The 24,297-nt window shown below is 42.7% G+C and overlaps 1 protein-coding gene across 2 annotated transcripts in view; it reads right to left on the bottom strand.

Moving 5' to 3' along the window:
* Positions 1 to 3,105, bottom strand: part of LOC149456200 (NXPE family member 1-like) — a 68,615-nt gene extending 65,510 nt beyond the window's left edge. For both annotated transcript variants that reach the window (XM_089685340.1, XM_089685343.1), the window contains exon 1: positions 3,047 to 3,105. In XM_089685340.1, the coding sequence (XP_089541466.1) occupies positions 3,047 to 3,059 (13 nt within the window). In that variant the 5' untranslated portion in view covers positions 3,060 to 3,105. The remainder of the gene's footprint in view (positions 1 to 3,046) is intronic.
* Between the last annotated feature and the right edge of the window lie 21,192 nt (positions 3,106 to 24,297).

The raw sequence follows: 24,297 nt of genomic DNA, 5'->3' as shown, positions 1-24,297 counted from the left end.
TGCCCAAGAAAATCTGTTCAAATTGCTCTCTTGTTGGTACATGGTACCCAACGTCTATCCCACTTTGTCCTCTGTGCATCTCCCATGTGCTTTTGGGGCTGCAGAGAATGCAGAACCTTATTCCACATCTGGTGGACCTGACCCAAGGCTATTTACTTCTGGACCCAGGTGTACAGCTGTACAGAGATTAGAGCTGTACTGAGTGTCTCCTTGGTCCACAATCCATGGCAGGCCCTACTACACAAACCTATCACGACCCTATCCAGGACCCAGAGGAGGTGGGTGGTCTTCATATTCCTGGTGGCTTGCCAGACACTGGCCAGGGCATGATGGACATTCATTCTATTATATATACATGAGTTTTATGACAGCATATTAGGAGATGTTGGCTAGCTCTCCACAAAGAGGATTTTTGTGTAAAGACTTGTACATAGTTCAGGAAATTGTCCTCGGTTTTTCTTGGGTATCCCTTACTCCCCCTAACCCATCCAAGTTCTAAATCCTCTAATAAAACTTCAAACCAAGCTCAGGGACTGGTCAATGACTGCTGAATGCAAGTGGATGTGAAAATGCATGTTGCCTGAATGTGCAGGACTATAGGGGGACCCAAAACTTCATCAGGTAGTGCTACAAAATATAGTGTTGTTAAAATTGTTTTTCATATTAGTTTCACTTGAAATATGGGGTAACAATTTTAAGGCTCCATGCACACTAGTGTTTTTTAAGCTCCTAGAAGCTATTATGAGCATTTCTGCTCCTAGCAGCTAATAAAGTTATCCTATGTGTTCATGCACACCATTTTATGCTAAAAGTATTTTGCAAGCTTCAGCCTGCACAAAAACGCTGGTATTAGCCTTTTTTCATCCAGCATTTTATCTAGCATTGTTTGAGCTTGTAAAAAATGCTAGTATGCATAGAGCCTAAACTTTTGAAAAATATTTTATTTAGCACTGATAAAAAAGTTTTCTTATTTGCAATTAATTGCTTAATTGTCACCAGCGTAGAGCTCAACCCTGAAGGATACTGCTGAGTATTGAGTCCCCTTTTTCCGCAGCCAGGCAACATGTTTTTCAGACTTTAACTCAGAGTCAGAAACAAGCCCATGAACTTGTTTTTGTTGTTCATTAGGGGATAAACAATTTGGATAGGGTTAGGGGTATATGGGATGCCAACTTGAGTTGTAGAAATCACTCTGAGGACAAAACTTCCTGATTATGTACAAAATGGTAGATTCTGATCTTTCTACTGCAGTCGGAGTGGCACAGTCTCTTAATAAATCCATAATGATCTCTATCTAGGTGAATTCTCTTTAGACCCCAGCTAGGAAACACCTATCCACCTGGCTGTCTTTTGAAGAGTACCCTGGAGCAAGAGATTCCAAGACAGGCATGTAGCACTATCTCATGGAGAACTGGTTAAGTATTGCACCCAGCAACCCTCTCTCCTATTGGTACCAGGGGTATAGAGGTACTCACATTGTCCATGGATCCTGTAGCTCTGGGTAAACTGCATTCAGGCCTCTCACTGAGCCAGTTTCTGTCCCCACTTGCAGGCTGTCCTTTGCTGGTGGACTGTAAGGTAGTAGAGCTCCCTCTGTCCTGCAGCCTCCAGCCTGAAGGCAGAGCCCCTCTTGGGTCCCCTCCCAGGTTACACAGCAGCAACAGCAGTAATCCATCTTCCACTTGACTCCAGACCTCTGATGAAATAGTTTCTTATATCCAGTGAACGTTTGACACACTACCGGGGCCTGCAACTTGGGATTTGTCAGACTCCCATGAATATGCAGATCCAGGTCTCCACCCCTCCACCTACTGGCTTCTGGAAGGTTCCATGGACCTCCAGAACCTGGTGGAGGTGACAGAGGCCCAACCTGCTGAGATATCCAGCCTAATCTGGTCTGATCTCTATTGAGTAGTATGTCCACAGTGCCTGATTTTGATATATTTTTGTAGAGTCTATTAACTATTTTCTACTAAGTCATGTATACTTACACGGTTGACTTTAAGCAGTTATACCCGGGTTACGGCTGCAGCTGTCAGCCACAACCCTAATATTGTTTCACCAAAAATGAAAAGAATGATCTGGGACTCAAGGGGGTCTAGGGAGGAAAAGGCATAGGAAGTGATTAAGTGGTTAAATGTGAACTCCAGGGGCGCAGCTGTCAGATGGCCGGGAGCCAGCGCCGCGAGCGCTGTGGGTTTTTTTTTCTTTTTTTGGGTAGCGGCAGCGGGAATCGTAATTGATGTTGGATCTACTTTGGAGGACATTGTTTTTACTTTTATTTTTAATAAAGGAGTTGTCAAAGACTGTCTCCTGTTTTTTTTCAAATACAATTTTTTTTTTGTGAATGGGTAATGATAGTGGGGGGCCAGGATCTGGGGGTCTCCTTGTTAAAGGGGGCTTCCAGATTCTGATAATCTCCCCACCTGCAGAGCCCCACAACCACAGCCCAGGGTTGTGGGAAAGAGGGCCTTGTCGTCACCAACATGTGGACAAGGTGCTTTGGGGGGGGGAGCCCCTCCACCCCAAAGCACCCCCCAAGTTGAAGGCATATGGCCTGGTATGGTTTTAGGGGAGGAGCACTCGCTGGTCCCCTCCCTTTCTTGACCTGCTAGGATAAGGATCTGGCATGGATTTTGGGGGGGGACCCCTACACCAGTATAGGGTAGGTACAAAGGGATGCCTGGTGTAGTTCCCCTTTTGGCCACCAGGTATCACCATAGTTAGCTTGGTGATTAGGCTCGGAGGCCTTTGTAGTGATGAGGTAGTGAAGGATCCTAAATAGCTGCTAGAGGCCCTCAGAGTAGTAGCGCGTTCTGACCTTAGAGAGTGAGGTATTGACAGCTCTGCCCAAGTCAGTGTGAGGAATCTTAGAAAGGGGGGTTATAATATAAATAAACTAGCAGGAAACTGCATGGGGACATTATGGGAAGGGTCTGTAAAACCAAACTACATCATAATGTAGGCTGGAAAGCTTAATCTCATGGAGCTTACCCTCAGGGGAGAAGCATGTAAGTAAAGGTGCAGGACTATTTGAACTACTCACATTTCGTTTGCATGGGATGCCCAGCAGATGCAGATTGCTTGACTCTTCTTCTCTTGGTATTGCTCTCATTCTACTGTTTCAACTCAAGGAATATGATATCACCTTTGTGAGCGTGTAAATATGTAGATCAACTGGTTTAGGTATTTTTAGTAAGAAGTATGCAGTTAGAAAATTTTTCCAGACAATGCTGGTCTTGTTTGGTTGGTTCGGTTGGTTTCCTGGAAATGCTGATTACTGTGGGAGGTTTTTGAACTGTTGGTATTATATGAGGTGTTTTATCTTTTTTAAAATACAAATACTAATAAATATTTATTTAAGGGGCATGGTTCTACTTTATTGTTTTTTTCTACTGTTATCATTGTATGAGGGGCATTCAAGTCAAACTGGCAATGCTGGTCTTTTTCAGTAATGCTGATTCTTGTGGGAGGTTTTCAAACTGTTGGTATTATTCGAAGTGTTTATATCTCCTTTTAAATGCAAATGCTAATACATTTTAATTTAGTGACATGGTTATATTTTATTGCTTTTTCTACTGTTATCATTGTATCATTCAGTATATGCATATTCTCCTTACTAGGGGAGGTCTGTGGTGGCATATACAACAGTACTGTGTATTTTTGTACTGATATTTTAAATTGATATTTATTTTACTGTAGACTCCAGACTATATGCTTGAAGCACTGCCACTTTTTGTAAATTCTTTATTTAAGAAGAGAATTCAGAATTTACATAGAAACAAAAATTCAACCTTTAGAATCACTTTAAGGATATGTAGGAATGTAATGAGATATGGTACATTCATATGTGTGGGAGTGTCAATAAATAAATGGATCACAATTTGCATAGTGTAATAAGATTTTATAGGGTTAGTTGGGGAAATTAATTATATGTATGCTATGCTTATGTTATTTATGAGTAACTCTTTTTTTTCATTGGATTCAAAAAGTTGGATAGGAAACCTCCTATCAGGTTCGGTTCACACTGCTGCAACCTGTGATTTCCAGTGCGACTATGCAGGGTGACTAGTTGTGGTTCTGATCCGAACTCAATGCGACTTTACTCACAGAAGTTGCATCAGCATTGGATACAAAGCATTTCTGAGAGACTCTGATAAGACCAGTGATTTTTTTTTAACTCTCACCTCTCCTCCTTGCAGCCTAAAATCTCCATTTCTCAATTCCATTTACACCTGAGCATCGTGGAAATGCTCGTTCCTGCTTGTTGTTTTTTTTGTGTATTTTTCACGTGAAAACACATGTCCAGCATAGGGCAGCCCATTCATTTGAATAGGCTTCCCTATGCACTACAAACGCCCAAAAGTAGCTGAAGAATCTTTTCGTTCATGGAGTGTTGCACGTTTGTTCAGTGTGCGTTTTGGCACAATTGTGGAGCAGCAAAACACACAACTGTTAACCAGGATTGGGGTGACAATTAGATTAAATTCACATCTGCACATTGTGGAAATGTGCTGCAATACATACAATCCCCTTGCATTGCATTATGGTTACGAAAACACGATCCGTGTTTCCGGAACCCATGGCAAAGCATGCATTTTATGTGTGGGTTTCCGTGTGTTTAAAAACTTGCAGATGTAAATGCATCCAAATTTTTAATGACACTCCAAAGCTGAAAATAATGTTTAATAATAAAAACAAAAACAAAAAAAAAATACTATCTACACGTACAGCAATGGCAGTAGGGGGTAAATATGTAGTGCTTTGTTGCACACTACAATATTGCTGAAAAACATAAACCTTGATTTGGGGAGGGGCAAGCAGCTTATATCCATAGGATTCCTTGATTTGGGGAGGGGCAAGCAGCTTATATCCATAGGATTATACATTTAATTTTGCCACTGCCTGCCTTTCTTGCTGCCCACAGGATTTCCCCCTCCATTTGCTCCTATCTGCCCTTTCCCATGTGTCATGTAAGAGCTTTTCATGACACGTGGAAAGTTTTCCAATATTCCTGTTCAATAGAAGTCGATCTAACTATTGACTTTTGTCAAACAGGAATAGCTACACGTGGATCAAAAGTCAGCCAGTCTGTGCTAACCTGGCCAAATTTTGCTCCATCTATTAGAAATGTGTTTAATTTCAGATTCATTCATTATGTTAGAATGATTCATTTTCAGAATTAATTTCATATATTTGGATATGTTTCATATATTGGTTGTTCCAAATCAATTCGTATTTTCATAAGTTATTACAGAAGATTTTGATTCATTCATTATGTCTTTATGTTGTTTCCATGACTTTTACTTGACTTTGGTTTTGGCCAATCATAACAATGGTTAACAGGTAAAAGCAGCCTCAGCTCAATTCATCCAAGCAATGCCCCTAACATGTTTTGCCCTGCCCCCTCTATAAATAAGCCCTGGGGGTAGGGAAAAACATGTTGGGGGCATTGCTTGGATGAATCATACTGAAGCTCGTTTTACCTGCTAACCACTTTGGCTAGGTGAGGTATGCGGCAGTCGGGATTTCTTTTCCTATTTCTACAGCATGCTTTGGGTCTGGATGAACCTTTTCTCAGTCTGCACCCTCACTAGTCAGCAGCATCCAATTTATTGGACCTTGTCAGCCTGAGAAGGGGCCACTAAGCATTTATTGTGGGTCCCAATACAGAGTGGGACATATATTATTGAACTTACGAAACAAATTAAACAAATTAATACAAATGAATTTGATGTTTTCCTTATACTTAATTTTGAATCGTTTAAATTAATTGTGATTCGGAGATTTGGATACATAAAGAAAATTTAATGAAACAAGTCGCTCATGTCTACCATCTATGGCCATTTTAAAGGCAAAATTGTGGATGATAGTGATGATATGTTTGTGAGTGTACTTTGAGACTGATTCATTGGAAAATATTTTTTTTGTTGCAGAGCTGATCAATTTGAGGTTTCCTATGATGGGATGGTGGATGGCACAGACTACTTCACTAGCTGTACTCGCTGCTACAAAATCCAGGGGCCAGGGAGATGAGTTTGAGGCTGAGGGAACAAGTGGTGGTACAGTAGAACCTGGCAGTGGACTTAATGAGCACAGTGGCTGGGGAGAAAAGCACTGTTGTAGGCAGCACAGCACTGGAAGAGCAGAAGCTGGCTAGCAGGACAATCCAAACAAGACAGCAATTTTTATACAGGACCAAATAAATAGAGGGGACACAGTGTTGGATTTACATATTTTTATGTGTTGCATGTGACTAAAGCAGGCCATAGTTTATGCAATTTTCTTTTTTTTCTAGCATGGATGGAAGGAAAGAAAATTGGTTGATTCTCCCATCAACACAGTCAGTGCTGATGGGGAGTGCCCTCCCATAGCGCTTTTGTGTTCTTCCAGCTGGGAGCCTTCCCTTCCTGGAGAACACAATGATTAGTGTTGTCAGCTATAGCCAGCAGCAGTAATCATTCAGGAAAACCCTGACAGGCTGGTTGTACACAAGTCGCAGGATAGATTAACTTCTGTACAACCAGAGTGGCCATACATGGATCCAAATTTGACACGTCCCTGCTGAACAGGCCAATTTTGATCCATGTATGACTGGTTGATGGCTGTGCTGTTTTGATGTAATAAAGAGGGAACACCTGGAAGATAAGAAAACCTGTGGTTCTGATGCTTCTGACTGATATTCATCATCATTGTCAGCAATCATACAATCAAGTCAAGAAAAGGGAAGAAATACATTTGTTGTTAAGTATGCTGCCCATCATCAGTAATACACTGACATCACACTGCAAATGTGCTCTCACTAATATTTTGAGAAGTTTGCCCCTTATTCTTTCTCTGTTTGGAAGTAATAATGTGTATGGTGAAAAACATTTCTTTTTCTAATGTATCATATTTTCAGGACAATGATGTTCTTTGGAGAAATTGTGTGATCTTCTAAGTAGACAATGCAATTGTTATAATGGAAAGACATAATGGCCTAAAGAAGTTAGTTAATAACCACAAGCATATCTATATCCAGGGCTGCTTGTAACTTCTTCTCCACTTGAAGCATTGACAAAAGACCCTCTATGTTGCGTGTGGATGCAGAATGTCATTACACACAGAGGCCAGCAGATCGGAGCCATTTGAAATTAGCAGTACCTATTTATGTACTATAGTGAGTGTGCACATTTTATCTTTAATTTTAATAAGCTGTTCGTATTCAAATACAGTACTGCACTATGGAGGTTGCTTCATTTCTTGTTTTATCTTTTTGCCATAATATATTTTCCTGAGAGGAGTGAAGGCTACTCCTATTTCCTGGGTGCCAGATGCATACACCTATCTTAGCTTTTTTGACCCGTCACTAACTCAGTTTTCTCTGATAAGCAGGTTTGCTGAATGTTTGGAGTGGGATCACACCATGGCTGAATGTTTCTTGTTGGATACACTGGATACACCAGGATAGACCAGCTTCTTAGGCTAAGTGTGTTACACTGCACTGTTTTTAGTGCATTCATCATCACACTTGCAAAATGATAGTGAATGGGCAATTGTACATGTTCAGCGCAATTATTCACATTTTGTGTAATTATTTAGATTTTTGAAGTGTGAGTGTCACACAGTATGATAGTTCTTTCATTGTCACATATGATTGTTTCAGTTTTTATTGTGAGCAATTGTTCACAATTCTAGCAATTTTTGTGCAATTTTTCATGTTTCATGTTACTACACTGCTCAAAAAAAATTAAAGGAACACATTGAAAACACATCCGATCTCAATGGGGAAAAATATCATGCTGGATATCTACACTAATATGGACTGGGTAATGTGCAAGGAATGTAAGGATGCCCCATCATTTGATAGAAATGAAAATGATCAGCACCTACAGCGAGCTAAATTCAAAGACTCCCCAAAAAGTGAAAAAATGATGCATCAGGCTAGTCCATTTTGCTGGAATTCCATTTCAACAACTCAAAATGGTATCAGTAGTTTGTATGGCCCCCACGTGCTTGTATAAATGCCTGACAACATCGGGGTATGCTCCTAATGAGATGACAGATAGAGTCCTGGGGTATTGCCTCCCAGATCTGGACCAGGGCATCACTGAGATCCTGGACAGTTTGAGGTGCAACTATGAAGCGTCGGATGGACCAAAACATGATATCCCAGAGGTGTTCTATTGGATTTATGTCAGGCGAGCTTGAGAGCCATTCAATGGTATCAATTCCTTCATCCTCCAGAAAGTGCCTGCATACTCTTGCCACATCAGGCTGGGCATTGTCATGCACCAGGAGGAACCCAGGACCCACTACACCAGCATAGGGTCTGACAATGGGTCCAAGGATTTCATCCCGATACCTAACAGCAGTCAGGGTGCCATTGTCTAGCCTGTAGAGGTCTGTGTGTCCCTTCATGGATATGTGCCTCCCCAAACTATCACTGACCCACCACCAAAACGGTCATTCTGAATGATGTTACAGGGAGCATAGCTTTCTCCACAGCTTCTCCAGACCATTTCACGTCTGTCTTTCTAAGAAATCCAAAGAGCAGCTATTGTGTTGGAGACCATTTAACAGTACAAGTTCAAATGTTTGACTACAATGGAAGCAAGAAGACATATGGAGGAGACTATTTAAAGGCAAGAATGTTTACATCAGAGCTTGGCGCAGGAGCTTCTGGCAGAATTGAGGATTTTCAGAATGGGAAATATCATGTCCATTTCATATTCTTCTGGGAAGGTAATGTTACTATTTCTATATTTATCATGCACCCAAGTGAAGCATCATCAGCTCTTTGGCACTTTTAAAATCAATGGCATGGATATGTCAGGCGACATATCCCCCCCCCCCCCCAGAGCGCCAAACCATCACCAGCCGCAACCTTCGCAACCTGAACCCGGCCCCCCTCCACTCAGCTGCCGACCGCCTACACGACAGAATCCTTCCACTGTCTTGTCCTGACCTAGCCACTAACACGTACAACGACTCACTATCAGCTACCCTAGACTCTCTGGCACCCCTAACCACACGCTACATCAAACCCAGACCGCTCCAACCATGGCAGAACGACCACACTAAATGCCTCAAACGTCGCAGTCGTGCGCTGGAGAGACTATGGCGCAAAACCAGGTCCCCCCGTTCATTCTCCCTCTACAAATCTGCCTTCCTCACTTACACCTCCTCCCTCCACGCCGCCAAGCAGGCTTACTTCGTAAACCTGATTAACACCCTCTCCTCCTGCCCTCGCCGACTCTTCTCCACCTTCAACTCCCTGCTCTCTCCCCCCCCTCCTCCACTCAGTACCTCACTCACCGCCCACGAGATTGCCACTCATTTCCACAATAAAATTGATGCTATCCGTCAGGACATAGTCAACTCGCAATCTACCTCCCCACCTAGCCTCCCCCCCCCTATCTCCCCCTCATCTCTTCCCTCCTCTGACCTCGCAACCGCACTGCCCCCCTCCACACCCAAGACCCCGCTTACCGTAACCCCACCAGCTCTGCACTCCTTCAGCCCCGCTACCACTGAGGAAGTCACCAGGGTCTTCTCTGAAGCCCGCCTCACTACCTGCCCCCTAGACCCTATCCCCTCTCGACTCCTCCAGTCACCCCCCTCTTCCCTCATCTGCTCCCTCACCCACATCTTCAATCTCTCCCTCTCTACCGGCGTATTCCCCTCCCCCCTAAAGCATGCGCACATCACCCCCATACTCAAAAAGCCCTCCCTGGACCCCTCTGACCCAAACAACCTCAGACCCATCTCCCTGCTGCCACTCACTTCCAAACTCCTGGAGCGCTTAGTCTACAACCGCCTAAGCGCCCACCTAACTGACAACAACCTCCTTGATCCACTACAGTCCGGCTTCCGTCCCCTACACTCCACCGAAACCGCCCTCCTCAAAATCACCAACGACCTACTTACCGCCAAAGCCAAAGGCGACTACTCTGTCCTCCTCCTCCTGGACCTCTCCGCGGCCTTCAACACAGTTGACCACCCCCTCCTCCTTAATAAACTATTCTCCCTTGGCGTCAGAGACACCGCTCTCTCCTGGTTCTCCTCTTACCTATCCCGACGCTCCTTCAGCGTTTCCTACAATGGTGCCACCTCCCCTTCCCTCCCCCTCTCTGTTGGGGTCCCCCAGGGCTCTGTCCTTGGACCCCTTCTCTTCTCCATCTACACCTCCTCCCTTGGCAAACTCATACACTCCCACGGCTTCAACTACCATCTCTATGCTGATGACACTCAAATTTACCTCTCCACCCCTCACCTCACCTCCACTTTCTCCGCCCGCATCACTCACCTCCTAAACGACATCTCTGACTGGATGTCGCTCCATTTCCTCAAACTCAACCTCTCCAAAACCGAGCTTCTCGTCTTCCCTCCTGCCCGCGCCCCCCCCCCCCCATCCTATCCATCACTACTAACATCACCACCATCAATCCCGCCCCGCAAGCCAAAGTCCTTGGGGTCATTCTGGACTCTAACCTCTCCTTCCAACCTCATGTCAAATCACTGACAAACACATGCAGGCTCCACCTCCGCAATATCGCCAAAATACGCACCTTCCTTACCCCAGACACCGCTAAACTACTTGTGCACTCCCTGATTATCTCACGCCTTGACTACTGCAACTCCCTCCTCACCGGCCTATCCCAGTGCAAACTCTCCCCGCTTCAGACCATCCTGAACTCAGCTGCCAGACTCATCCACCTCACCAGCCGCTCCACCTCTGCCACCCCCCTCTGCCTCTCCCTCCACTGGCTCCCTATCGCCCAACGCATCAAATTCAAACTACTCACTCTGACCTACAAAGCCATTCACAACACTGCCCCTAACTACCTCACCGACCTGATTCCCAAGTACCACCCTACCCGTACCCTTCGCTCTTCACAGGACCTCCTTCTATCTTGCTCCCTGGTCTCCTCCTGACACGCACGTCTGCAAGACTTCTCCAGGTCCTCCCCCATCCTCTGGAACTCACTACCCCAATCCATCAGACTGTCACCTTCCCTCCTCACCTTCAGGCGCTCCCTGAAAACCCACCTCTTCAGGAAAGCCTACCCCACCCTCACCTAACTGCTGCTCTCCTTCATTCCTCCTACCACTCCATCCCCCACAGCCACTTCCTCCTGTACCACTACCCCCTCCCTCCCAGATTGTAAGCTCGAAAGAGTAGGGCCCTCTTACCCCTCGTGTGCTGTTCGTAGCTGCTGTAATGTTTCATGTATTGTCCCCCCCTCTATTGTACAGCGCTGAGCAAACCCTTTGGCGCTATATAAACTCAATGTAATGTAATGTAATGTAATAATATGTAGACCATTTGGGAGAGTTTACAAGACAACAAGAAGTACAAGAGGTAGTATGCGGATTTGATCTAAACAAAACACAAGAGCTTTGTGAATATGGAGACCAGAGAGATGAAGAATATTTTTACTGTGTCAAACCAAAACATTTTGACTGTAACTCTCTTACTGACATGAAGAGCTGGAGGAGACATGACAAGACTCTATGTACTGAGTTTGAGTCTAGTTTATTTGACATGTAAGTGAATGATGCACCTATACTGGTTCATTTAATTGTGTTTAGCCAAAATGTTTTTTTTTGTAATTCATGATTAGAGTAGGGAAGATTAGAATATTATAATCCCTGTCAAGTTTTTATAGCTTGCAAAGGATGAAAGAAAGGCTATGCCAAGCCCTGGATATCAGTCTAAATATTATGCTTTGTTTCTGTAACATCCACCCAAAACATTTTGGGGTTTATCTGGAAAACCACGTTATTATGGGTTAAAGTGTCACAAGAAGAAAGTTTATTTATATAGAAACTGCAAGAGATGTATGAATTTCATAGAAAAGTAGTATAATTAAGTAAGAGTGATCTTGGTCAGCAAGGACTTCAGAAACACACATACTGTAATTAAAGTGGAGCTCTACCCAAAAGGGAAGTTGCACTTTAAGGCTTCTCCCGCGCCTAGGCTATCAGAAGGGGAAGTTGTCCCCCCTCCCTCTCTGTAGTCTTCTGGGACACATGACAGGTCCCAGAAGACTACGGGACCATTCACAAAGCGCAGCACTACTCACGTGTGTGCGGTGGGCACCTGACTGTGAAGCCAAAAAAGGTCACAGCCAGATGTCAAAACTGAAGATGCCAGCGCCAGGGAGACAGGACAGTTGGTGAACCCGACCGGTATGAGGACACTGCGGGATTGAGGGACAGGTGAGTAAAGTGAATGGCCTCAGGTGATACACAGAGATGAAAAAAATTCTCCTACATAAGTTGTACCTGTCTATCTGCATTCTTCTCTTCTCCACATCCGTTCACAGTGCTGATATTATAAAGCTGGAGTTTAGAAAAAAGGGGGCGGAGTGGTGAAATAAAACACTGCAGAGCTCAGTGAGATGAGTTCTGAAAGCTGATCGAAGGGAAGAGACACACCCCCCTCCACACAGCTCACAGGAACAGAGGTGAGGCTGTCAATCTGCTGGAAGTCCCTCCCTGTCACCATTTTTCTCTTGGTGTCAGAAAACCTTGTCGGAAGTGATTCATACTGATAGCAGAAAAAAGAAGTAGCAGACAGAAATGACACTTAGTGCTCGTAAATGAAGTGCACACTATAGAGGGGTATTCTTTCTTCATGTTTCATGTCTTAGGTTTACAACCACTTTAAAGTGTATCTCAAGCTATGTTTTTTTTTCTTTTTTAGTTGTAGAGTGGGGAAGGGTAAGAACTTCTGTCAGGTTTTTACTTCTGTTACAGACTTCATTGGGCAGATTCCCCTTCACTTGTCTTTGTAAGAATTGTTGTAAAATGACAGGAAGTGAGGGAATAGCTCTAACAGGGAGACATATGGCAATAAAAACACTTTTTGCTCATTACAGTACGGGAAAGCTGAAAACCCTAGCAGGTTTGCATTGCTGTCTGTGTCCCTTTGCATATTTACCTTAATGATCAGATGGTGTGAATAACGTTTCCCAAGGAGGCCTCAGAAAACAATAGAAACCTGACAGAGGTCATAGACTTTCCTTAGTCTGTCTAAAATGTAAAAAAAATGTTGGCTGGAGATAAACTTTTTTTTTTCTTTGCTTCCTTTTTTTATGTTGGTCGTACACAGGGGCGGACTGACAACTTATGGGGCCCCCGGGCAATAGGGGATCATGGGGCCCCTGTTTCCTCGCTCACACTCAAACCACACCCAAAAAAGCCTATGAAAGGTACCAGGGTCATGTCATAGGGCCCCTTACTGACCCCAGTCCCTCGGGCGGTGCCCGAGTTTCCGAATGGTCAGTCCGCCCCGGTAATACATTGAAGCTGCAGCATGAAAAGCTTGACAAAATTTCAATTTCATCACTGAAATAAAGTGTGCGGTAAGTGTTGTGGGTTGCTGCTAACACCTTTTAAAGTGTTCCCACATCAACCAAAATATTCAAAACAATAGTGTAGCACTACCCTTTTAATGTCTACCCATCCTCTCTCAAATACACAAAATTTGAAAAGAAAGAAACATAAATTTTTTTTATAAGAAATATAATTATACATTATTATTTTTATGTTTTATATTTTGTTTACATGGAGTGGAGTTGAGGTATGATGGGTAGACAATGAAAGCGTAGCAGTAGAATATTATTATTTTGAATATATTTGCTCTTCTTATGATGTTCGTTGATTCAGAAGCCTAGAGATCATGTTTAAGTTAAACACATTTTAAAAGTATGGAACTCTAATTTAATGCAAATTAAATGTTTTATGGTTAATTTATCTGCCAATTTTTTTTTGGTGTTGATTTTAAGGTCTAACATTAGAGTTGAAATTCAAAACAACTTTCAAGCTATCAATGTGTTATCCTGCAGCAACAGTAAGTATTTACAACATGTTTTTATTCTCTTTGTGATAGTTGCTATGATGCTGCAAAGGGGAAGCCCCACTTATTTGGTATACCGTGTTGTTGAAGTGCCTGTAGGTGGGGTTTCAAAGCCCTGCGCTTGGTAATAGTCGTGGGGCACAGATCTTGGAATAGTTGGTAGGTGTGACCTTGGAACTCCAGAGATTCTGTAGTACGAGCTGCTTGTAGGAGTTGCTCCTTAGTGCGGAAAAAGTGGAGCTTGGCTATAATGTCACGTGGTGGACCTTCCGTGCGTCGTGAGGCTAGCGCCCTGTGAACTCTATCCATTTCTAGCTCTTGGAATAGAGCTGTTACAGTTGATTGGACGTCGACGATCGTTTCCGGAAGGCCACGGATACACAAATTCGAGCGCCTTGCTCGGGTTTCAAAGTCCTCCAGTCACGTTAGTAGTGTTGCGTTTTCGTCATGCAGGAGGTCAAGGTCTTCCGCTTGTGTCTGAAGCGAGGCGTCAAGACCGTCCACTCTCTGTTCTAGGTCAGCAGTGCGTTGTCCTAGTTCATGGATTTCCCTAGATAGTGTGGCGGTGATGCGGTCAGAAGTTTGCTTCAGAGCTTTGTGCAGCATTTTTTCAAAGCGTGCCAATAGGTCAGGGGGCATAAGGTCAGATGTCAAAGCATGTGCAGGGGTGTCCGTTTCAATGTCAGACTCACCCTCAGATGTGCAGGGATGGCTGGGCTGCGAATACTGTAGAGCTGTGTATGTCACTGCAGCCTGCTTGCTTCCACGTGCTGGGGCGGTGGCCATCCTTGTTGAGGCCTTTGCTAGGGCCTCCTTAATTGTTTTAGTTGGAGGGGGGCCTGGTGTCGGGATGCCCCTTTAACCATGATGCCACTTGCCGGGGGGGGCTGTCATCAACACCTCAGCCCCCATTCCTTTCTCTGCCTCCGTGCAGGCTCCGGTGGGCGGGCCTGTATTCGGCTCGCTATGGGGACAGAGCCCCTGTCAGATTCCTAAGCCCCGCAGCTACAGATCAGCTGCTAATTGGGGCGGTTCAGGTCAGGGGGGGCCCACTTGGGGATCAGGTCCCTCTGCGATGTGTCGCGGGCCGGGATCCGCTGCTCTGCGGCTATGTCACCCGACGGGGAGACGGAGCTCTATCGGGGCATGTCCGTCCCGCCGGCCGCGCATGCGCACTCCCTCTGCCAAGGACATATTCTAAACATTATGGTTGTACCTCTTCTAGCTTAGTCAATGACTTATCAAATATGGTATGGCAATCAAAGCGGTTACAACAAACTTTCCACTGCAGTAACAATGATGGGTCTATTTTAATTATTATACTGGCCTCTCCACTGAATGTAGAAGTGATTCAGGCAGCTACTAGGCTAGCTAGCATTCTCTATATACCACAGTTTGGCCATGGGTTCAACTTCAGTTCCTGTACCTTGAAAGGATTGCTCCATTTTCATTTCAAATATTTTAATGAACATGAACCTCACTTAAAGTGGTTGTAAGGCTCGGTTCACACTATTGTGGGCTGTGCAGCCTGTGTTTGAGTTTCCCATACAAAAAAGGTGCATGCACCTTTTTAAAAACACGGCTGCAGGAAAACCGCATGGTCTTTTTGACCATGCAGTTTCCTTGTGGTTCCCACACTCACAAATGTGCTGCGGGCTGAGATGTGTGAGGTTGGCATTCAGAATGAATGGCATCCATGTGCATCTCATAACAGCAGTGCTATTCGGCTGTGGTTGGTTGTGGGTGCGGGAATAAAATGAGTTTCCCACAACCAGCTGACATAGTGTGAACACAAAAAGCTGAAGAGTTTTTTTTACCCTAATGCATTCTCTGCACTATGGTAAAAAAAAAACCTTTTTCCAGTTCCCCCCCAGCCCTCCACCCCTTTTACTTACCTCAGCATGATCTCAATCCAGGGTTAAGCTTGAGAACAGCATCTCTCTTGGCTCTCTCCCTCCCCATAGGCTCAAAAACAGCAGCGGAAACCATTGGCTTGCTCTGGACATTATTACTGAAATTTTATAGATAGGCAACTCCTATCCTCATGAATGCAGTGTACAATACATAGGCAAAGCACACAAAACAGAATACAATTTTATACAGAATTTACAAATTTCCTTTACAATCTCCCCTCTTTTGATAAATATTTTATATTTTTACATCACAGACCACACCTACAATCACCTTTAACCTGGAACGTCCTTACATTTATGCGGAACTAGTCCTGGCCTAGAGGGCAAACTCCACTGGGGAGAATCTAATAGAGAAGCTAATAGCTATATCGTTACAAAATTACCTTTTATTGTAACTAAAACTTACATTAAAAACATGATTGATAAAAATATTTACAGAGTAACTGGCTGTACACTCAGAGCCTGTGGCCGGAGTGGCCTTGTATCTGAATTGTGGACATGCTGACTTACCAGCATAGTTAAACACAGACAATTCTACATAAAATGGAAGACATATAAAAGACAATATGACTTCAACATGGCTGAACTACTTTTCAAATCACATATATCCCCATATTAATATATTTATTAAAGTATATGAATAAATAGTACCCCAGACTGTGATTCCAAATTAAAACACAGAAATACTTTCATTTAGTAATTTTTCAGTGTGTATGCAGTGTGGATCCAGTTGACATTTCCTGCAAGTTTTGTAAACTGTACATGAAATAGAAGCTGTATTGTGTCTCCAACCATTTCATACATACTGTATATACACCCTGTTCCAAATTATTATGCAAATGATATTTTTCTCAATTACCTAAATAATTGATTTAAATAACAGTCAGCATAATTCTCATGTTATCAACTATTAAGAGTACAATTCAAATTTTATTGAACAAACCTCCGAATGATAACAGTATTTTTTTTAAACATAAAAAACTTACAATGCACTGTTCCAAATTATTATGCACAGTAAGTTTCAAAACACTTTAGAGGTTGTAAAGAACTGAAAATTGTCATTTGTTGTATTTGCAGCATATTTACTGAAATCAAAAGCTATTTCAATCAAACGTTTAACAACATTTTAACTTTTTAAACATTTTAACAGGTCACGTTACATTTTAACATAGGACCCTTTATTTGATAGCAGCTTCACAAGTCTTGCATCCATTGAACTTATGAGTTTTTGGACAGTTTCTGCTTAAATTTGTTTGCAAGATGTCAGAATAGCCTCCCAGAGCTGCTGTTTGGATGTAAACTGCCTCCCACCCTCATAGATCTTTTGCTTGAGGATGCTCCAAAGGTTCTCAATAGGATTGAGGTCAGGGGAGGATGGAGGCCACACCATGACTTTCTCTCCTTTTATCCCCATAGCTGCCATTGATGCAGAGGTATCCTTCGAAGCATGAGATGGTGCATTGTCATGCATGAAGATGATTTTATTACGGAAAGCATTGTTCTTCCTTCTGTACCAGGAAAGAAAGTGGTCAGTCATAAACTCCACATACTTTGCAGAGGTCATCTTTACACCTTCGGGGACCCTAAAGGGGCTGACCAGTTCTGTTCCCATGATTCCGGCCCAAAACATGACTCCGCCACCGCCTTGCTGACGTCGCAGCCTTGTTGGAACAGGGTGGCCATCCACCAACCATCCACTACTCTATCTATCTGGACCATCCAGGGTTGCACGGCACTCATCAGTGAACAGGACTGTTTGAAAATTAGTCTTCATGTATTTTTCTGCCCAATGCAGCCGTTTCTGCTTGTGAGCATTGGTTAGTGGTGGCCGAATAGAAGGTTTATGCACAGTTGCAAGACTCTGGAGGACTCTACACCTTGATGTCCGTGGGACTCCAGAGGCACCAGCAGCTTCAAATATCTGTTTGCTGCTATGTAATGGTATTTTAGCAGCTGCTCTCTTGACCCGATGCATGGATCTGGCAGAAATCTTCCTCAATGTGCCTTTATCTGCACGAACCCATCTGTGCTCTGAATCAGCCACAAATCTCTTAATAGTGCGATGATCACGCTTACGTTTTCGTGAAATATCTAATGTTTTCATACCTCGTCCAAGGCATTGAACTATTTCACTCTTTTCGGCAGCAGAGAGATCCTTTTTCTTTCCCATATAGCGTGAAAATGGTGCTCTGCTTAATAATGTGGAACACCCTCCTTTAGTAGTTTTTCCCTAAATTGGGCTCACAGGCCAATCCAATCATCACAGGTGTCCGAGATTGTTTTCAGTGATCAAAAGAGCCCTGACACACAATGCCATCCATGAGTTAAACTGAAAAACAAAATATTTCATCTTTGTAACACTTAAATAGAATTTGCATAATAATTTGGAACGGGGTGTATATATATATATATATATATATATATATATATATATTTTTTTTTTTTTTTTTTTTTTTTTTTTTTATTTGTCAAAAACCTTAAGAGATCAGCAGCATTCAAGTAGAGGACTTCAGCTACTGAGAAAAATATAAGCAAGTGACACTTCCAAACAAAATCTCATTGGGAGTCCACATATCCCCTTAAGGGGTTAAAAAATATGAAGACATTCAGGCCATAGTTTTCTAGTTTCTGACATCTGCTTACTCTACTTCCTCCATTACATAGTAGATGGCAGGGCTTGTAAAATAAAACCTCAAACTTCTTGTATGAACTCTCCTATAAAATTAGTTCCTCTGTTATTCTCTCTAGCTTCTGGGGCTCTTTACTTACAAACAACTTCTGACAACACTCTTCAGTTTGGCCTTTGCAGTAGCATATGCCATTGGCCAAACTTCTGGCCATTCAGAATTTAGAATTTTCTAGCTGTGGTGCCTGACCCTAAATTCATCCCACAACTTAACAACAAAATTTCCTCTGATGTCTAATGATACATTGGCCATCACCCTTCATTCATATTATTCAAACAGAACTGTTCCTCTAGCGGTTTAATCTGCATAACTCTTGGTCCCTGTGGACTTGGTAACCCCAGGGGCGGACTGACCATTTGGAAACTGGGGCACTGCCTGAGGGCCCGGGGTCAGTAGGGGGCCCCATGAGATGCTCCTGGTACCTTTTTCATAGGTTTTTTTGAGCTTGGGCAAGGACACAGGGGACCTATGATCCCCTATTGCCCGGGGGCCCTATGACTTGTCAGTCCGCCCCTGAGTAACCCTGTTACCCATTGTGGATCCCTGTCCACTTTTTTCTAGGGACTCAATATAGGTGGAACCGTACCTTCAATTCATGTATTCTCTAGTGATCCTCTTGTGCTGGGCATTTTCTGAGGGTACCTTCTTACCCTTCAATCCCTTACTTACTTTAATGCCCATAATGACTGGCTAGTCTTCTATTTGCTTCTCTACATGTGCCGATATCCTCTTGCCTCTAGATCTACTATTAGACCCCATGTATGCTAGCAGCTCCTAAACTCGAGTTTAGGAGCTTTTGGCATTTTTTTGCCAATGCTCCTAAACTCAACTCTATAAAAGCTTATGTGTCCATGTACACATAGGTTTATAGCAGAGTTTAGGTGAGGTTAAACCTCCCTCCCCTGAACACAGAAGAATCGCGTTCAGGATAGGAACATCTTGACTGCCGACTGTGGGAAAATGCAAAACGCGGCATAACCACGGCAAAATCGCAGTACCATGGTTGCCGTGGTTTTGCGTTTTTCCGAGGCTGGCGGTCAGAGTAGGCTCGTATACATGGATCCTTAGAGCAGATGTCTGATATTACAGCACATGTGTGACAACAGACATTACAATTGTACTTTTATGGTAACAAGGGGCGTTACATAGGCAGGCTAATTTCTAGTCATGACTTGAAGGAATGCAAACATAATCAAAACATTATTAGTGTCGAGTGCACAGTAAGTGCAGTGCACAATACATAGGCAAAGCATATAAAACAGAATACAATTCTAGACAGAATTTACTAATTTCCTTGACAGGCTCCCGCTGCTGTTAATTGGGTGCAGCGTTGCATGACCGCGCAATTGTCAGTTAAAGTAACGCATCGCTGTAACGTAAAACATGGCCTGGTTAGGAAGGGGGATGAATCCTCAGGAGGGCAAGTGGTTAAGGATTCAGTGGCACTGGGAGCTGAAAAAGGGGATGGAGGACTTTGTTATTCCAATCCTCTTTTCTAGTACACATTGAAGACATTGGGAGTTCATTAAAATATTAGCACTATCTTTTTTCTGTAGATCCTACAATTTCAAGAGCAAATTGTTTGTAAACCTTCTAGGATGTAATGAACAAAGTAGCAAAACTGGTTCAGCAACCTAAACTGCTCAGTAGCATGAAGGTTAAACATTTTAAAATGGGAGTTAAAAGTTACAGTATATTATAGTTATTACATAATGTATCTACATTTTTAATATTTTAACTTATCTATAAAATGTCAATGTATTGTACAAACAATGTGTATGTATATATTCATACAATAGTATTTGACTGGGATATTCTATGGGCCAGCTCCCTGAGGACCATGTCTGATAGGCTTGAAAACTTTTTCCATAAATGTATTTTTTTATAAGGTCAGTTGACAGGTCTTTCTGCAAACTTCCCTAATTGCTTGGACTTTGGACCAGCATGCAGATTGTGATAGCACATACTGTACACATGCATAGCCAATTTGTACACACAGTTTAGACATGTGTCAATTAACCAAAAAGCATGCCTTTAGAATGCAGAAGGAAAGTTAAGTACCCGGAGGACACACACCCATACAAAGACGGGGAGAAACCCCAGCAAACAAATATTTAGTTTGTTTCTTTAAAAAAAAAAAAATTAAAGCAGACAATCTTTCAAAACTAATTTCAGCACAATAGCAGAACATATACATTCACACATAGTATACATACACACACAGTATATATATACACACATAGAGTTGTGCTCAAACGTTTGCATACTCTGGTAGAAATTGTGACATTTTTGCATTTATATTAAAAATATGACTGATCGTGCAGAACTGATCATCTGAGGCTTTTTAAATTATAATTAGTGTCTGTGTATAAATAGTCAATGGAGTTTGTTAGCTCTCACGTGGATGCACTGAGTAGGCTAAATACTGAGCCATGGGGAGCAGAAAAGAACTGTTAAAAAGACCTGCATAAAAAGGTAATGTAACTTTATAAAGATGGAAAAGGATTAAAAAAGATATCCAAAGCTCTGAGTATGCCAGTCAGTACTGTTCAATCACTTATTAAGAAGTGGAAAATTCAGGGATCTCTTGATACCAAGCTTTTTTTTGTGGCATTGGCACAGTAAAGGCTTCTTTCTGGCAACTCATTTTTTGTTCAAGTAACATCGTCTTGTCTACCTTTAAAACAACCACACCACCTTTTCCAGAGAAGCCTGTATTTCTCCTGAGGTTACCTGTGCATTTTTCTTTGCATCCTGAACAATTCTTCTGGCAGTTGTGACTGCAGTCTTTCTTGGTCTACCTGACCTTGGCATGGCATCAAGAGATCTCCGAATTTTCCACTTCTTAATAAGTGATTGAACAGTACTGACTGGCATATTCAAGGCTCTGGATATCTTTTTATATCCTTTTCCATCTTTACAAAGTTCAATTACCTTTTTATGCAGGTCTTTTGACGTTTCTGCTCCCATGGATCAGTATCTAGCCTGCTCAGTGCACCCACATAGAGCTAAAAAAAAACTCTTTCACTATTTGACTACTAGACACAAATTTCAATTTAAGAAACCACAGATGTAGGAAATTAACCCTTAATTGTCATTTTAACCTATGTGTGTCACCTTGTGTCTGTACCAAGGCCAAACATTCCAGGGTATGTAATCTTTTGATCAGGGCCATTTAAGTGATTTCGGTTATCATTATAATTTAAAAAGGAGTCAAACAACTATGTGATAAAAAATGGCTCCATACACATTACTATTCCTAAAAAATAGACAGTTTTTCTGGCATGGTCAGTCATATTTTCAGTATCAATGCCAAAATTGCATGATTTCTGCCAGAGTATGCAAACTTTTGAGCACAACTGTACACATAAAACATTTTTCTTATTAGTATTGCCTAATCTATGTTTATATGAGCCCACAATCATGTAAACATCAGATTTTAAACGTGACAGCGACTGTGGAGGAAAGGAACCCCTGCCCACTGCTACAAGGAAGAAGGGGTTAGGGGGTGCTGAACGTACATGTTACATCCTAAATATGAATGTATCATGTTAAAAAGGCAAACTTATCCTTTAATGTACAGGCCATACATAGAGGGAGGAAGGAGGGACATACATTGGCAGGATGTAGATGAAGGGGTTAAAGTGGTTGTAAGCCTTTACATATAACCAGTAAAGTGACTGGCCTGAAGTGATACACAGAGATGAAACAAATCTTCCTACATAAGTTGTACCTGTTTATCTGAAGTCTTCTCTTCTCTACATCTATTCAGAGTCCAGACCTTATAAAGCTTGTCTGAGATTTCAGAAAACAGGGGGCAGGGAGTTGAAGCTATAATCTGCAGAGCTCAGTGAGGAGAGCTCTGAGAGCTGATTGAAGGGAAGGGACACATCCCCGTTCACACAACACACAGGAACAGAGCTGAGGCTGTCAACCACAAGCTGTGTGCTGGAGAGCCCTCCCCTGTCATCTGTTTTCTCTTGGTGTCAGGAAAACTTGTCAGAAGTGACTCATGAAAATAGCAGAGAAACAAAGCACAAGACAAAAATGACACTTAGTGCTGGTAATTCATGCCTTAGGTTTACAACCACTGTAATGTTGATGTGTAGGATAAGGAAGGTGAGGGGTTAATACTCAGGTCACTTGAAATGGCATGCAGATAATATGTGCAGGTCAGAAGGGGATATGAAAGGGTTAAAAAAAATCCTTTCCCTGGGTCAGTGAAACAGAATGAAAGGGGAAAAGGGGGGATGACGGTTTCAAGATCCCCTCTCCCCCATGGGACTGTGTAAGCAGCAGGAATTTCCAGGCTCAACACATGCACCTGTAAGGGAAGACATGTGAGGAAAAGGTCAAGTAACCTTCCTATAGTTGGAGAATGGTCAGGTGTCCTCTTAGAATGTTCTAGAGGTATATGTGACAAAATGGGCAACAGATCTAGCCAAGACACTGGATCAGGCAGCTTGGAACTTTATCTGGCTGACCTCCTCGAAGTGTACTCAGAATATCCTTGCCCAAGAAAATCTGTTCAAATTGCTCTCTTGTTGGTACATGGTCCCCAACATCTATCCCACTTTGTCCCAGGTGCATCTCCCATGTGCTTTTGGGGCTGCAGAGAATGCAGAACCTTACTCCACATCTGGTGGACGTGACCCAAGGCGATCTACTTCTGGACCCAGGTGTACACTATGATTAGAGGTGTACTGAGTGTCTCCTTGGCCCGCAATCCATGGCAGGCCTTACTACACAAACCTATCATGACCCTATCCAGGACCCAGAGGAGGTGGGTGGTCTTCATATTCCTGGCAGCTCGCCATCATATGATGTCTTTGGAGTGAAGTGCCTGCAGGCTTCATCTCGGTGTCAAAATTTACAGCCAGAGTTTCCCTGTTAAACAGAAGTGATTGGAGTGGCTGGACAGCCACTCGACCACTTCTGTGGTTGATGGAAGGGGCCACCCTCTCAATACTGAGCCAGGTTCTGGTCCAGGGATCTGGATGGATCACGACTTTAATGTGGGGATCTTTCCCCAGCCTGGACCTGCTGAGTGATATCAGGAAACAGTGGACCTTAGCCTGCTGTCAGCTGAAAACGGGTCACAGGAGTGCAGAACAAGCATTGGCTGTGTTTCTCCTTTAAAGCATCATTTATAGAGATGTTTTAGGTACCATAGTTTGGTGCCATTCCACAGGTGTTAGGTATCTATTTACTCAGTGTAACATCATCTTTTATATTTTACCACAAAGTTGGGTATTATATAGTGTTTGTGTGCAATAAAATTCATTAAAGTGTATTTTTTCCAAAACGAAAAAACTTTAGAGGTATTTTTTTGGTTTTTCTATAATAAATCATTCAAGCAGAAATTGGCCGAGCACCACAATTTAAAGCGGCATGCTAAAAATGTGGTTTTACGGCTTAACTTATTTCTGCCTCAAATACCATCTAGTCTAAAGCAACATGATACCTCTACTTTAACCCCAGCTTCTAGTTACAAAAAAGGCATTTGCTTTTACTTTAATGATAGCCAATGCAAATGGCCTAATACGTTTACAGTAGGTATAGACACGAACATGTTTTTTGCTCAGAATCACACCCAGTTTTTAAGTGTTTACAAAAATGGCTTTAGCTAATCAGCAGCAAGGGAGGGAGCTTTATCTTAAAAGCCCCATCCCCGGAGAGGCTGGAAACAATGTTGCCATGGCTCCTGGGGTATCCAGACAGCTGCGAGTTTAAGGTTCTTTTTTATATTTGAACGCTATGTCTGTATTATTGTTACCAATCTGAAGTCTGAAAACAGCTTAGGTTCAGTAGTTAGGGAAAAAATGTAAAGAATTATGATGATAAAAATATT

The sequence above is a fragment of the Staurois parvus genome, unplaced genomic scaffold (genome assembly GCF_062004578.1).
Source record: "Staurois parvus isolate SC_StPar_1 unplaced genomic scaffold, SC_StPar_1.0 ptg000371l, whole genome shotgun sequence".
NCBI classification, from domain to species: Eukaryota; Metazoa; Chordata; class Amphibia; order Anura; family Ranidae; genus Staurois; species Staurois parvus.
Note: the sequence above shows the minus strand (reverse complement) of the source record. Positions and strands in the feature narration are given on the sequence as shown.